The 14,129-nt window shown below is 46.3% G+C and overlaps 1 protein-coding gene across 1 annotated transcript; it reads right to left on the bottom strand.

Moving 5' to 3' along the window:
* Positions 1-2,530: 2,530 nt before the first annotated feature.
* Positions 2,531-13,932, bottom strand: F3 (coagulation factor III, tissue factor). The gene is made up of 6 exons (XM_029949487.1): positions 13,735-13,932; positions 12,520-12,631; positions 8,299-8,489; positions 5,571-5,749; positions 4,878-5,037; positions 2,531-3,519 (listed from the first exon to the last, which is right to left on the bottom strand). Exons 1-6 carry the CDS (start codon positions 13,832-13,834, stop codon positions 3,383-3,385), a joined length of 879 nt encoding a protein of 292 aa, XP_029805347.1. The 5' UTR covers positions 13,835-13,932; the 3' UTR covers positions 2,531-3,382.
* Between the last annotated feature and the right edge of the window lie 197 nt (positions 13,933-14,129).

Raw genomic sequence — 14,129 nt, 5'->3', positions numbered from 1 at the left:
TTAAGTCAAGTGCTAAGAAAAATGAAGAACAATTATCCACTATAAGCTTCTGAATGAAAGTCACATTGCAACAGTGACAAACCACAGGCAGACATGGAAGAAGAAATAACACACTAATTACACATGTCCCAGAACAGGTAAAAATTGCATTTGGGAACGAGTTTATTTCCTAGTTCATGGACAGAGATCATTGTTCATTTCTTTAAGAGACAGATATTTAGAGGATAAGCCAACAGCTGTAACTAGGGTAAAATGTCTTTGGAGTTCATCAATAATTTAAAACCATAAAAATCTCTTTTCAAAGCCAGGAAGGTGAGTGTAGTAACGATTAGCTTTATGATACTTTCAGAGCCGGGATAAGTAACGAAGTACACTTTGGCCCCGCTGGAGGGCAGGAATCTCTGGATACCCCCCAACCATGACTCCAGGGTTTCTGCTTCCAGCTCTAACTGCTGTGTTCATTTTAGCAGCAGCTGTTTAGTCTCAGCGAAAAGGACAGGTGGGGGAACCTGAGGCGTGGCTACAATGTGCGGAATGAAGCCTCCGGAACATTGCAACGTGGCCTCACTGGGATCGGTCATGAATTCCTTCGCTCTGAACAGCCAATTAGTACCCAGACCTGCTTTCACTCGGCCAGTGCTCTCTTCAGTGGGACCATTCAAATTCCTTAGATTAGGAGGCCGAGCAATCGCGGAATGCTGTGATTATCCCTGGCGGGGAAAGAGCGGCCTGATGGAAACACTCCGTCAGAGGCCCTCTCTGGGACGGGTTCTGGCCCCGAGCTACTGCACTAAGCTCTTGTCCCCGTGAGCCCTGTGTGAGCAGGCTTTCCGGGTACTGGCCCAAGCGCTCTTTCTTCAGGATATGCCCCCTGCCAAGCTCTCCGTTGTTGACTCCCTCCGCTGCACACGCACCCCCTTCTTTCTCTGGCACAATGGAAACGCTGCAAGTGGGCCATCACCCCTCCCACATCCATACTGACAGCTTAAGGCAAGCAGACCAACAAAACTAGCCCAGTAAGCCGACCTGCTCTCCTTGATTTTTCCAAAGTGTCTGCCATTTATTTTCCTCTCAGGCTGCCATTTGTAGGGGAACGGCAAAGGGGCTTTTGCCCTTTCTTCCACAGATGGTGATGTACTATCAAACATTTCATGTTTAGAATGTTACTGATAAAGCTTGGAGTTCTTTGGAGAGAAGGAACAGATGAACTTAAAATTTATAAATAGCTGGACAGTGAATGGATTCTTCACCTATTTTAGTGTCTGCTCAGGTCTCCCTGGTGGGGCCCCTTGCAGGTGGGTGTGCCATCTGGAGGCTTCTCCTAGACTGCACCGGCGGAGCCTTTCACATAGGAGCAGACAGGGCGTGGCCCGGCCACCTGCTGGGAACCTCACCTCCGTCGAGTGTTAGAATCCTCTTCCAATACATTCGTGAGATCAAGACTGTTCTCCTCTGTTTTATTTATATTTGAATATTTCTAGTTCTCTACTTTGGAGGGAGGTAATGCAGTCAATTAGAGCCACAACTAAGAGCCTGGTGGCCCTTCCACCATAACGGGGCAGTAGAAGTGAGCCAGACCCAGTCTCACCCACAAAGAGCTCTCTATTTAGTTTGTTTTATTCTATTCTATTCTATTCTATCCTATTTAATTTTTGAGAGAGAAAGAGAGAGAGAGGGAGACACAGAATCCGAAGCAGGCTCCAAGCTGATAGCAGAGAGCCCGATGTGGGGCTTGAACTCAGGAACTGTGAGATCATGACCTGAACCAAAGTCGGGTGCTCAAAGGACTGAGTTTTCCAGGTGCTCAGTTTAGTTTACTTATAATGAACTCTACAGACTCCACTTCTCTTATATTGTCCTTTTATCCGATTTTCTTTGAAGACCATAATCCTAAGAATTTTTCCTTTCTCCTCTCCGGCTTTCATTTCCAACTCAAACTGGTGCCCATGGGAAGAAATCGCATCCTCTAAATCTGCAGTCAACTGTATCGTTTTCTCTCTTCTCTGTGACACCAGGGTCCCTGCCATTGCCATGTGATGGCGGTACCTCCCTGCAGGCAGAGTACTGTCCGGCGTGATCAGGTGTTTTGTCTGGGGCAGTGGCATGGGAGCAGAAGTTATTTTTTTTATCAAGTTCTTCTTAATTTTTATTTTATTTTATTTTATTTTGAGAGAGAGAGAGAAAGTGCACACACAAGTAGTGGAGGGAGCAGAGGGAGTGGGAGAGAAGAAGCTTTAAGAAGTGGCCTAAAGCTTGATGACGTGGCTGTTGTTTCTACTATTTTGCTTTTCCCTCTGCCCTGACCCAAACAGAGGCTTCACCTTTGGTTTGGGTCCTAGAATGAGAAACTAATTAAGAAGAGCTGTGGTCAACTTGCAGCCACGCAACTAATGTATGTGAGAATTCCAGGTAATGCCATTGTGAGCTACTGAGAATTTTGGGGCCATTTGTTACTGCAGCAGCGCCAACTGATAGAAAGGCCAAATCATAAACAATACATGGAAGATATAACCAAGACAACAGCTACAATTCCCAGTCACCTTTATTTATATAAAAGTATATTAAATAAATTATCTCCATATATACAAACTACAATATTCTATAAATAGAAAATCCCCATGTATAAAACCTCTTAAAATTATATAAATATATACAATATTGACCATAAAAGCATGAAGTACCTTAAATCATACTCTCTGTGGTTTGTATAGTAGTCTTATAAATACATAGTTGGCTGTCAAGTGCTTAATCAACAGCACATAAGTCAGTTAAAGTGCTAACCCCTAAGGTGCTTTAAGAATGTGCCCCGCACAGAAGTCTCCTGCATTTCGTACATTCACAGAAAAGTTTGCCAACTGTTTTTGAACCTCTAAGAGAGCTCAAAATAGAAGCAGAAGATACTAAACACCATATATCACAAAAGGAGAGACATAGGTTAGACAGGTCCACCCAATCTCCATTTTACTCTCCCACACGATTTGAAGTCAGCTTCTCAAAAGCTTTCCAAAAGTCTGCCCAGGATTTTTGTTTTTAAGGCATATGTTCATTTGTTTTTTTGATTAGACAACCTGGTTTCATGTTGGGCACAGAATATACATTCTAGAACAGGATATGTGCAAAAGGGTGCCATAGTGTTAAAACAGAAATTTTAAAAACTTGGAATTGGTTGTACCGTTCATGACATTCCACAGTAGCTAATGCTGACGTCGAAACCAGAATGCTAATTGGGAGAATCGGTCCGATAAAGAGCTATCGTTGAGCCCAAGAGTCTCCATGCTCCCAAATACTCATTTGTGAGTCCATATATTCTGTTCTCTTAAAAGTTCTTGGTCACAGTGCCGCACAAAGTGCGCCGGGGTCGGCGGCTCCAAGGGCGTGTTCTTCATGCAATGTTGAGCGGAGTGCTCTCCTTCCCGCCTCGCCCGCCACGCCTCTTCCTGCACTTGTAGAGTGACACCGCCAGGATGACGGTGAGGACAATGACCACAAGCACCACTATTCCAATAATGAAGAGCATTTCTGGAAAACACAAGGCCCCAGTCAATGGTGAGAGCCTGAATCCCATTTCTCAGTGGGCAGAACTGAGGGCGTAACTCCAAATTACACTAGCCTGCGTTTGCGTACTTTGCCATTTCTTTCCTCCGCTCTTTCCACCACAACATATTTTGATTAGAGAAGAATGGGTCAAACCGAAGATGTTTTAGGGCAATTGACAGTGGTGAAATCATTTAATGGGCTAGCTTAATAAACTGGACAATGTTCACAGCCAGGAAACAGTACATGTAAATGGGAGGAAGAACAGCTGTTGGAAACAAGTGGCTAAAAATAACGCTCGGTTTGCTGGCAACTATTATAATAGTAGAAGATGAATAATCAGTGCAAAGAGCAAGATGCAGAGTGCTGGCAGGGTTCAGGTGAAGTAGAAGTGATCATTGGTTGGGGCAACAGGAGGGCTCTTTGGTGGAGGAGACATGTGATATGTCCCCAAAGGACACATTTCAGTAGATGGAGCAGAGGCAGGGAAGCAGCGATCTGGGTGTGCATGAAGACAGAGAGGCACAGAACCCCGGCTGGCTTGAAGGAGACGGCTGTGAGCACTGTGGGTCATGATGGTCCAGAGGGGTGCAGGACCAGAGGGAAGGCCAGCCCCTTTCTTCCGTTATGGTCAAGCAACAGGAGAAAATTTATTTAAAAGTGCTTTTAAATTTTTAAATCTTATCTTAGCAAGGAGCTATCCTGTGATTCTTTACATCCCAGAATGTCCTCGGAGTACTTTCCCTATAAAGCCTGGAGGGAGACTCAGGCTTTCAGCTTCATGGGTGAGTCTGAACCCCCTGCAGCACTTCCCGTTAGAAACCAGTCCTCACGAGGGGTCTGGGCGCCGTGTGTGCACACACACTCATGCAGGTTTATCTGCTAGATGTAATCTCTTCCCTTCATGGGTTAGAATTTCTGTCTTCTGAGAAAGCAGCCCATAGCAGGTGCTCACAAATGTCTACTGGGTGCAGCTGGTCCAGAAACTCCCCCATAACTCCCAGGATCAGAATTTAAGTATGAAAAAAATGCGCAGAAAAATCTGTGATTTGGTGCTAAATCCTCAACATGCACCGTATGTCCGTTGCTCAGCAGTGAGCTTGGCATATGGTAGGTGCTCATGAAAACACTAGCTCATATAAAGGAATAACACTGAAACATTTTCAAATGCCTAAAATTGTAAGAGTATCCCCCCAAGCAACGCGACCCAAACAAACAAATAGCAACAACAACAAAAAACAAGGCTGTTTTCTCCCCGAACAAAAGTATTGGTTCTGAGGGTGGAGCCAGAACTCTGGAAGGTCCCCATGCCTCCCAGCTGAATAACGGGCAGAGCCACTCACCTCTAGACACACCCTTATCTTGGCTGGTGCACACGATGGGACTTTCTGGACTCTTCTGGTTTATTTTCCGTGATGGAATCACTGCTTGGACGTTGAAACAGTAGCTTTCTTCTTTATCCACATCAACCAAAAACTCATTCGTGTTTGTCTTGGCCGTTTTCTGTGAAAAGACCAAGAGTTCTTAATTCATCTGGGCTCAGAGTGAATTCTCTCCCCTTCACTAAGTCAACTGTGGAAGCAAAAGCCTACATGGGCACACCGGACATACAAAGGACTAGCTGTGACTTGGCTCATCAGTGCCCCCTGATAACTGCTAAGGACGCTTCTTCCTAGACCAAAAATACCCAACTTCAGCACATCCACCCCGATTTAGCTCCTCTAGAAGATATTTGCTATAAAGGGAAAAAGGAATGAAACATTCGCTGAATGGAAAACAGATTTTGTCTCTGGGATCCTCAAGAAAGGAAGAAATGGGAGAGCTGGCAGGAGCCTCAGAGATGGCCTGGTCCAGCCCTGCGAGGGGCCCTTCCCAGAGTCCCAGGGAGAGCAGGGGGAGCAGGGACCCCCACCCTCCACCCCACTGCTCTTACAACCACCTCACTCTGGCATCTTTGAATTGAGGGAAGAAGTGGCTGTACAGTCAAGGATCCACAATTTAAAACAAGTCCGAAAACCAAATGAAAGAATGCTCACCTTCCCCGTACTTGAAGCTTTCCAATAATAAAGTGTGTAGCTTAGGTCCTTGCCAAAAACCTCTCGCAGGGTTAGGAATGTGCCGTCCATCCTGACTAAGGTGCGTGCATCCTGTACGGTCACATTCAGTTTTGTCCCAACTTGTTCGTGACTCTGAATCTTTGGCCGTCCGAGCTTTGCTAAAACACAGAAAATGAACTTCATTGGGAAACCAAAGAATTCTATGCCAGGTAGGATCGCATTTAGTTATCGCGTTTAATAACAAGCCAGTCCCTCCACGTAAAGTAGCCGCGTAGAATCTGCTCCCTGCAGGACACTCCGTGACTCCAGAGCAGGGCACCCTATGCAAATATAACAGCCATAGCATAAGTTTAATTTTCCTTGTAGTCACACTAGAAAATGTAAAAAAGGGGGAGGGGGCGCCTGGGTGGCTCAGTTGGTTAAGCATCAGGCTTTGGCTCAGGTCATGATCTCACAATTTGTGGGTTTGAGCCCCACGTCGAGCTCTGTGCTGACAGCTAGCTCAGAGCCTGGAGCCTGCTTCAGATTCTGTGTCTCCCTCTCTCTCTGACCCTCCACTGCTTGTGCTTTCTCTCTCTCTGTCTCTCAAAAAGAAATAACAAAAACATTTAAAAAAAGAAAATGTAAAAAGGGACTGCTGAAATTAACTTTAATAATATATTTTGTTTAATCCAAAATAGCTAAAATATTACCATTTGATATGTAATCAATATTTAAAACTCTGGACATATTTTTCAAAGTCCGGTGTGTATCTTATCCTTGCGGCATTTAGCTGTGAGTGCTTGGCGGCATATGTGGCTAGTGGCTGTTGTATTAAAAAAATTTTTTTTAACTTTTATTTATTTTTGAGAGACAGACCACATTAGCAGGGAAGGGGCAGAGAGAGAGGGAGACACAGAACCTAAGCTGTCTGCACAGAGCCGGATGCGGTGCTGGAACTTACAAACTATGAGATCATGACCTGAGCGGAAGTCGGATGCTTAACTGCCTGAGCCACCCACGTGCTCCTAAGTGGCTGTGGTATTGAACACACAGTTGTGTACGGTTCCATATTTGAGATGCAGTAACTTACGGGCTGTGGGAAAGCCCAGGAAATGTCCTTGGTAACTGGCTGTGTCCTGTGCCTAGGCCGAAGGAGAGTCGAATAATCCCAGTAATTTAACATGAATTATATGCAATTATACATGTGTGTTTGTGTGAACACATACAAAATATATAAAATACTTTCAATCTTACATCAAGAAAGGATTTGAAGTGGCTTATAAAAAACTCGGGAAATCTAAAAGGGGATTGAGTGTCACTGAGGCCACAGCATCACCGAGGGGGCCGTGGCTGTGGTGGCCGAGCTCCAGCTGAGGGCCCAGAGAGACACGTGAGCGAAGGTCACAGAGGAGTCTGAAGACAGGCTGTGGCAATGGGCTCAGGGAAGGCAGACAGATTTGCTTGGGGGTCGGGCTGTGCCCTATTTCCAAGTAGATACCAGAGGGGCAAGGCGGTGACTTGCCTCTGCCCTCTCGCCCTCCCTGCTGGGAGAGCGTTCTCACTGGGCCGCTGCAGGGCTAAATACAAAAGCACCAGATAACAAACGTGACACATGTCCATTCTAACCTTTCATTCTAATTCTTCTGAAAAGCACAGCTGATCTCACCCAGCGTGATGTGCTGCGTCTGTTTATTTAAAATACCTAGTTCAGGACCACAGTCCTGACCCAAAACAAAAAAAAAGTTGCAATCTCCTACTTGGCAGCAATCCTCTGCATTCCCTTTTTAGATGCTCAGGTCAGCTTACTGGGACAAAGGCTGGGGAGGAAAGCATTCCTCGTTTTCAAAACCAGCAGGAAGGAGGCAGGCTGGGAGCTGGCTTGAGGGCCAGCACAGCCTCACAGCTCACGTGACGCAGATTGTGATCAGGTTATTTAAAAAGGTTCGAGAGCCTGATGTGGACTCAGAGGGACACGGGGCCTACCCCCTGGATTTGTGACTGGTAGTGAAAACCCTACACTGAGAGTTCTGGTCTGATAATGGAAGAGAAAATTCAGGAGATTTAGATGCACCTGTAATGTATAATCTCCTAAATATCCTCCTCGACAGTGACTCTCCAGCCTTGGTGGTGCACTTCCTGCTCCCTGGCCCCTCCAGCCAGCCAGTTGCTGGGAGGGCCCGGTGACAGAAAACAGTTACTCGATGACACTGTTAGCAACTCCAGAGTTTACGTTCTGTGACACCTCCTAGCACACCTGGATCAAGCCAACAGCGCTGTGACACTTACTGATATCTGAGAAGGAGCATGCATTTAAGGATGACTATTCTAATTTTTAATTTTTTTTAATTTTTAGTTTATTTTTGAAAGAGAGAGACAGAGCAAGCAGGGGAGGAATAGAGAGAGGGAGGGAGACATAGAATGCAAAGCAGGCTCCAGGCTCTTAGCCATCAGCACAGAGCCTGATGCAGAACTCGAACCCACGAACCATGAGATCATGACCTGAGCTGAAGTTGGATGCTCAACCAACTGAGCCACACAGATGCCCCTATTTATTTATTTTTAAATTTGCATCCAAGTTAGTTAGCATATAGTGCTATAATGATTTCAGGAGTAGAGTCTAGCAATTCAACGCATGAGTGTTCCTCTTTGAACAGCCCCTGTGAGTCACAAGCTCACAAAAACATTCAGACCGAGAATGCAAGGCTATTACGCACTGGGTACTTACTCTCTAAGTAAGGTGTGAACTCTGGGGAGTTTCTAAATTGAGGCTCCCCGGTGTAATCAGTGGCATCAGCTGGGTAGGAGAAGACCCGTGCCAGGTATGTCTGATTCACATCGCTCACAATCTCGTCGGTGAGGTCACACTCGGTGTCTGTGGTGTAGAAGCATTTGCTTTTCCAGTTTCCCAACCTGGGGCTGTAGGAAGGAAGAGCATTATGATCTGCATCTGACACAGATTGCTTTCTGGCTGTGGGGCCGTGTTCCACAAATACCACCCACAAGCAGTCTGAGGAGGCGTTTGCTATGCCGAGTCCTTTAGATGTACCTGAGTCCTTGCAGCAACCTGGGGATGGCTCTGTAATTACTCAGTTTTCCCAGATAAGGCAACTGAGGCAAAGTGAGATTGGGGGACCAGCTCAGAGTCACATAGCAGGACTTTGAGCCACACAGCACCTTTGCCTGCCAGGTTTGTGCTCTTAACCATTCGTTAAATGTCTTTCTTAAAATGTAGGCAATTTGTTAGGGTTACACGGGAGTTACACGGGAGAGAGAGCAATTTCCCATCGAGACCCAATTACTTGTTATAGCACTGTAGAACACACTTATTTTATCACATTCTATATTCTGTGTGGAATATAGTCAGTGTAGTGATAACATAATCTACATAATAATATATTCTATATCTTACACTTGATTGTGACCATTACTGGTCATTGAATATAGTAGATTCATTTATTATTGAATCTACTATATGACACGGCCCTTTACAGAGGCGACTCCATTTGATATAATCCTTCCAGGAAGGAGTTGGATTTTTTTTTATATATAAGGACACACGCTCAGAGCTATGTGTACAAGGTCACATAGCTGATGAGGTGAGGACCAGGTCTGTCCATTTCATTATATTGCATGCCTTCTTCACTTTACAAGATGTGAATATAGCCCGTAAAAGTTTACAACGTAACAATAAAGGCAGGATCTAAGAGTCTGAAAGACTAAGAGACTAAGACAGATCTTTCTTTTGTAAGACGCCTTTCAAGAGGAAATAGTCTAAAGAACCACCAAACATGAAATTATTCTGAAGGACCAAAACAACTTGTAGATGAGTGTCCCTGCTACTGGACCCACAGACTTCTGTCCCACGTATATTGACAGCCACATCATTGTCTCCTTCAGCATCAGGGGCCGCCGGAGAGCCCTGCCCATCATTCAAGACCATGCTCCAGTCTCACTTTCTCCAGGAATCTCCAGATCTCCTTTCTCAGAATCGACCTCTCTCTTTCCTGTTCCCAGCACTGATACCTCCATGAAAGCACTTACTGTGAACTTGGTACCAGGGTCCGTGCCCTTGTGCCCCCCTGTTAAGCAACAGGGCTAACTTGAGGGCTCACACATAGCCAGGCCTTGCTGAGTGTTAGGCGGATAGCAATTACGGGCTGAATCAGGGGGAAAACAGAGCTGCCATAGGATTCACCTGTCTCCGTCCACACATGAGAGCCACAAGTACATGTTCTTTTAAAAATCTGAACTCAATATCCAGGCTAAGGGGGGGTGGGCAAACACACTCTTTGCCCTAAAAGTCACAAACGGAGATCGACACAGAAATATTTTGGTTTCTTAGATTTCTCTTTCTGTGAGACAGCAAAGAGGCTGTCTCAATTCCAGAATAGCTAAAATGCATTTTTAAATAATTATATCACTTCTATTTGAAAGAGGGAGTCAGAGCATGATGATTCTCCATCATTAAGGCACAAACATTGTTCAGCTGAACAGAGGAAGGACCGCAGGGCTCTGTGGCTACATTCCATCTCAGAGATAGGTGTTGTCCCCCCACCCCCCAGCTCACTTGTAGAAATCACAGTCCCCTATGGCGAAATTTAGCACAAGCGCCTGGATGTCTGAACGTAGTGAGTCATGTGAACAGGTAATGAAGGGGCAATTCTGTACGAAGTTCCTCTAAATGCTATTGCCAGCATTAATATTTAAAAGCCCTCAAAGTTCCTCTAGGTATTGCAAACCCTTCTGATTTGGAAATAATAAATGGCCCATCTGAATGACTAAAAAATTCCAGCAGAATCCAGATTCACCAATTTAGAAGGAGGTTATTTTCTAAAAGCTTTGGAAGTTTAGTGTTAGAATTCAGAACATTTCTGTGGAATGGGCATTACAGGTGATGGTTGGGCGCTAAGATGTGAACCAACAGCACTTCCCAACTACTGCTGAAGAGTGTTTGCAGAGGGGAAAAGTGCAGCTGGAGCCCCAGGCAGCTGGGGGACAGGCGGCAGTGAGGGTGGATGGCTGAAGAGGGATAGTAGGTTAAAATGTTTTCTCCAGAGACAGAGAGCCGGGAGGGAAGAAAGCCCATAGAGGAGATGCCGTGGGAATGGCCTTCCTCCTCCTCCCAGCCTCGGGGCCTCACAGCAGACGGTAGCAGATCCACTTAAGCAGGTGGTGGTATGGGCACCGGGGGCGACCTTGGTTCCAGAGCTGGCTGGGCACTATCAGGGCAGGCAGTCACGAATAAATCCCTTACCTTCCCACGGCAACAGCATCCTCTTCTCTAAGAGGATTGTTATGGTCCTTTTCACCAGGGGAACCCTACTTACTGATGCGGAGGCTGTAGGAGAGTTTGGGCCTCCTGCAGGGGTGGGGTGGGGACTGTTCAAGGGTATGGGGAGATCCCTCTCCTGGCAGAAGTCCTCCTCCCCACCAGCAGGCACCACTAAGCTCCAGCTCAGCTAGGATGTGTGCATGTCCTGGGGACGCGTTCGTTTAAATATTAGCAGCCTTGCAAAGTCTAAGAACTTAGGGTTAAGAAAGGCTTAGGTTTAAAAATCAGGTAGGGGCGCCTGGATGGCTCAATCAGTTGAGGGTCTGACTCTTAATATTGGCTCAGGTCATGATCCCAAGGTCACGGGATTGAGCTTGTAAGATTCTCTCTCCCTCTCCCTCTGCACCCCCCTCTTCTCTCCTGCTTTCATGCTCTCTCTCTAAAATTAAAAATAAAAAGAATAATCTTTGGGGATCATTTACCATTGTGAAGGGGAAGTGATTTTTTTAAAAAGAGTAAAAAATAAAAATCAAGTAAATCATAAATGTTTCTGCATGTTCACCAAATGTAAGATTGAGTATATTTAGGAGTAAGCATTCTTCCTAAAATCACATTTTCATGATCCAGAAGGAAGGTGTTTTACTAAAGTAAAATTCAACTCTGTATCAGAAGAATTAATTGCTAATTCTCAATTAGTGGAATCTGAATTGACAAGTTTGACCACAATCATAATTATTCCCTGGGGTTAAGAAACCCCCTTAGCTCTATGCACGCATGCGCGCGCGCACACACACACACACACACACACACACACACACACACAGACACACAGATTCTCCTCCTTGTCTAGCAAACAGTCGTCACAAAGTTCATTTTGAAAAAGAAGAACATCCACCTAAAAGACGCACTCTGTACTTAGAAGCTCTGTTCAAACACAACAGCGAAACACCTTTATTTCTTAGCCAGTGATACTATTGTGCCTCTATTCGGTTAGTGTTAAAAATAGCTCTCTTCTATTTAATAAGATCTCAAGCAAGCCTCCTAGAACATTTCAGAAACCCCAAACTCACCAAGAATATGGTGAAAACCATCAAGGAAGAGAGACGGCACACGTCCGACATGCAGATTGAACGTGCGAATCACCGGCTCTTAGAGAGAGCTGCCGATCAGAGCCGGATGGATGAGTGCAGACAGAGGAGGATTTCTTCCGGGCTTTGTGAGTCACGGATTTGACCTCCTCCGAGATCATGGACGCAACTGAATTTTGAACCCGTGTCTAAAGATTAATGAATCAAACACTGCTTAAGGGCAATGTATACATTTGTACACCTCCCTGCCGCCTCCTCAACATGTTAGATCCAGCTCACAGTCTAGACAGCGAGGAAAAAGACCAGGTGCGCCAAGAAGGTTCTCTCAGCTATGTCTCACACTCCATTTGAGAATCTTCCATCATGCCCCCAAACATGTAAAACATTCTATCAGTGTAAGCTGAGGAAATATTGCAGGCTTCATAGACTATGAAATTTGGCCTGCAGATTACCACCAATGCCCTCTTTATCGTCTGTGAAATACTCCCATCCATTAATCAGCTTTAAAGTTTGTATTCGGAGCAGGGAAGTGGAAACATCAAAAACCTTAGTTTTCTTTTCTTTTTTCTTTCTGTACCTAGCTTACCTTATCTGGACAGTGTAGACATGATTGATGGGTTTGGGTTCCCATTCCAAAATTGTCTTGAAATTAGTTGATTTCCAGGTTAAATTATATGCTACCACTATATCTGTAGTGCCTTTGAACAACAGAGAAACAACTATTATTACGTGAATTCAGTACATGATTTAATGTTGATGGTATAAAACACCTTCCCGTCCCTCACATCACTATAAATTTCATATTAATTTTTTTCCAACTACAAAAGCCTCATGCACTACTGAATTATCAAGACAAAAAAATCTTCCAGTTTTACTTAAATTTATTAATTAAATTCTCTTGGTTTCCTCCTGGCAAGATTGACCTTGTAATCTAAGAAAACAGGCAAGGACCTTAAAATCCTTGTTTGAAATTATTCCTGGGGGAACCCCTGTGATAACCTGACCTAGAAGCACAGCTCAGGAGCCCTCAGCCTCCGGAGAGCTCCAAGGCCAGCCAGGGAAGTGCAGGACTCCAAAGGGTCCACTCACGAGGGGGGGGCTAGGTAAGAAGGGTTTGGGGTAAGTTATGGAAGAGAGCAGATACCACATGGGTGAGAGAGGTTTAGGGCTGCATACCATAAGAAAGTCAAATCTCGACTTTTCCCATTCTTATCTAGCAAGTCTCTATTCAGAAACTTTTAGACAGCCAGGCAGGAGTGTGGCCTGTCACACCATCGTATGTATTCAGGTAGGATGCTTTATTATTAAGGTCTGCCTTGCCAATACTCAACAGGTCACAGTCTCTGCCCTGCTTCTTTCCCCTCCACCTCCCCCCACCCCAATAAGTACAATGTGGTGCCTGCGCCAATCCGAACGACTTTTTGCAACAGGATTGCCTCCAATTCAATCTAAAACAAAGACGATCAAGAAACTACAAAGGCCTCTCTCGCTCTATCAGGGAAAGTGCACGTGCACTGAAGGATGATACCCAAACGCGGCACGCTGACCAGTGCAGGTGCGGATCACTGGAAAACACTTTCGTAAACTTAAAGCGGGAGCCACAATCCATTTATGCAAGCCCAACGGACTGACGCCGAGCCAGCCTCTCCAGCAGAAGGGGACGCTGCCTACTCCCCTGCAACTCCCGCCTGCGCTCCTCGGGGGGCCGCGTTCGTTCAGACTTCGGTGAGAGCTGCCTTTACCGGCGGGCCAGCCCTCTCCTCCCTCGCGCCCCTGGGCTTCGGGGGCGGATGCCACTCACCTGAGGCTCCGGTCACCTGAAGAAGGACCAAGCAGAGCAAGAGCAATCGAGCGACGGTGTCCTCGGGGCAGGGCATCCGGGGTCCGGTGAGGGTCTCCATGTCCCCGAGCTGGCGGCGAGGTCGGGAGGATTCGGTTGCGCCCCAAGACTGGGAGGGTTGGCCTGGAGGGCCCTTTGGGCACAGGCCGGAGCGGAAAAGATCGCGGGGAACCCCGAGTCTGGGGGAGCCCTGGCCGCGCGCGCTTTAAAGAGTCGCGTGGAGGCCCGCGCCTCGGCCGGCACCCAGCCCGCCCCCGCCGCCCCTCCCCACTCCCGCCCCCGGCCCGGTCACTGGCCGTCGCGGTGGGCGGCCCCCGGGCCGTCCCCGCCCTTGCTCCGCCCCCTCTGGCTAGGAA

This window comes from Suricata suricatta, chromosome 8 (assembly GCF_006229205.1).
Source record: "Suricata suricatta isolate VVHF042 chromosome 8, meerkat_22Aug2017_6uvM2_HiC, whole genome shotgun sequence".
Taxonomy (NCBI): Eukaryota; Metazoa; Chordata; class Mammalia; order Carnivora; family Herpestidae; genus Suricata; species Suricata suricatta.
This window is presented reverse-complemented; position numbering and strand designations above follow the sequence as displayed.

Bases quoted from the DNA above. Each gene is read 5' to 3' on its own strand.
- F3 (XM_029949487.1), bottom strand. From the start codon at position 13,834: ATGGAGACCCTCACCGGACCCCGGATGCCCTGCCCCGAGGACACCGTC. The intron at 5,038-5,570 runs GTGAGCATTCTT...GTCTTTTCACAG, and splicing joins AAGCTTCAAGTACGGGGAAG to AAAACGGCCAAGACAAACAC. The intron at 3,520-4,877 runs GTGAGTGGCTCT...TGTGTTTTCCAG, and splicing joins AGATAAGGGTGTGTCTAGAG to AAATGCTCTTCATTATTGGA.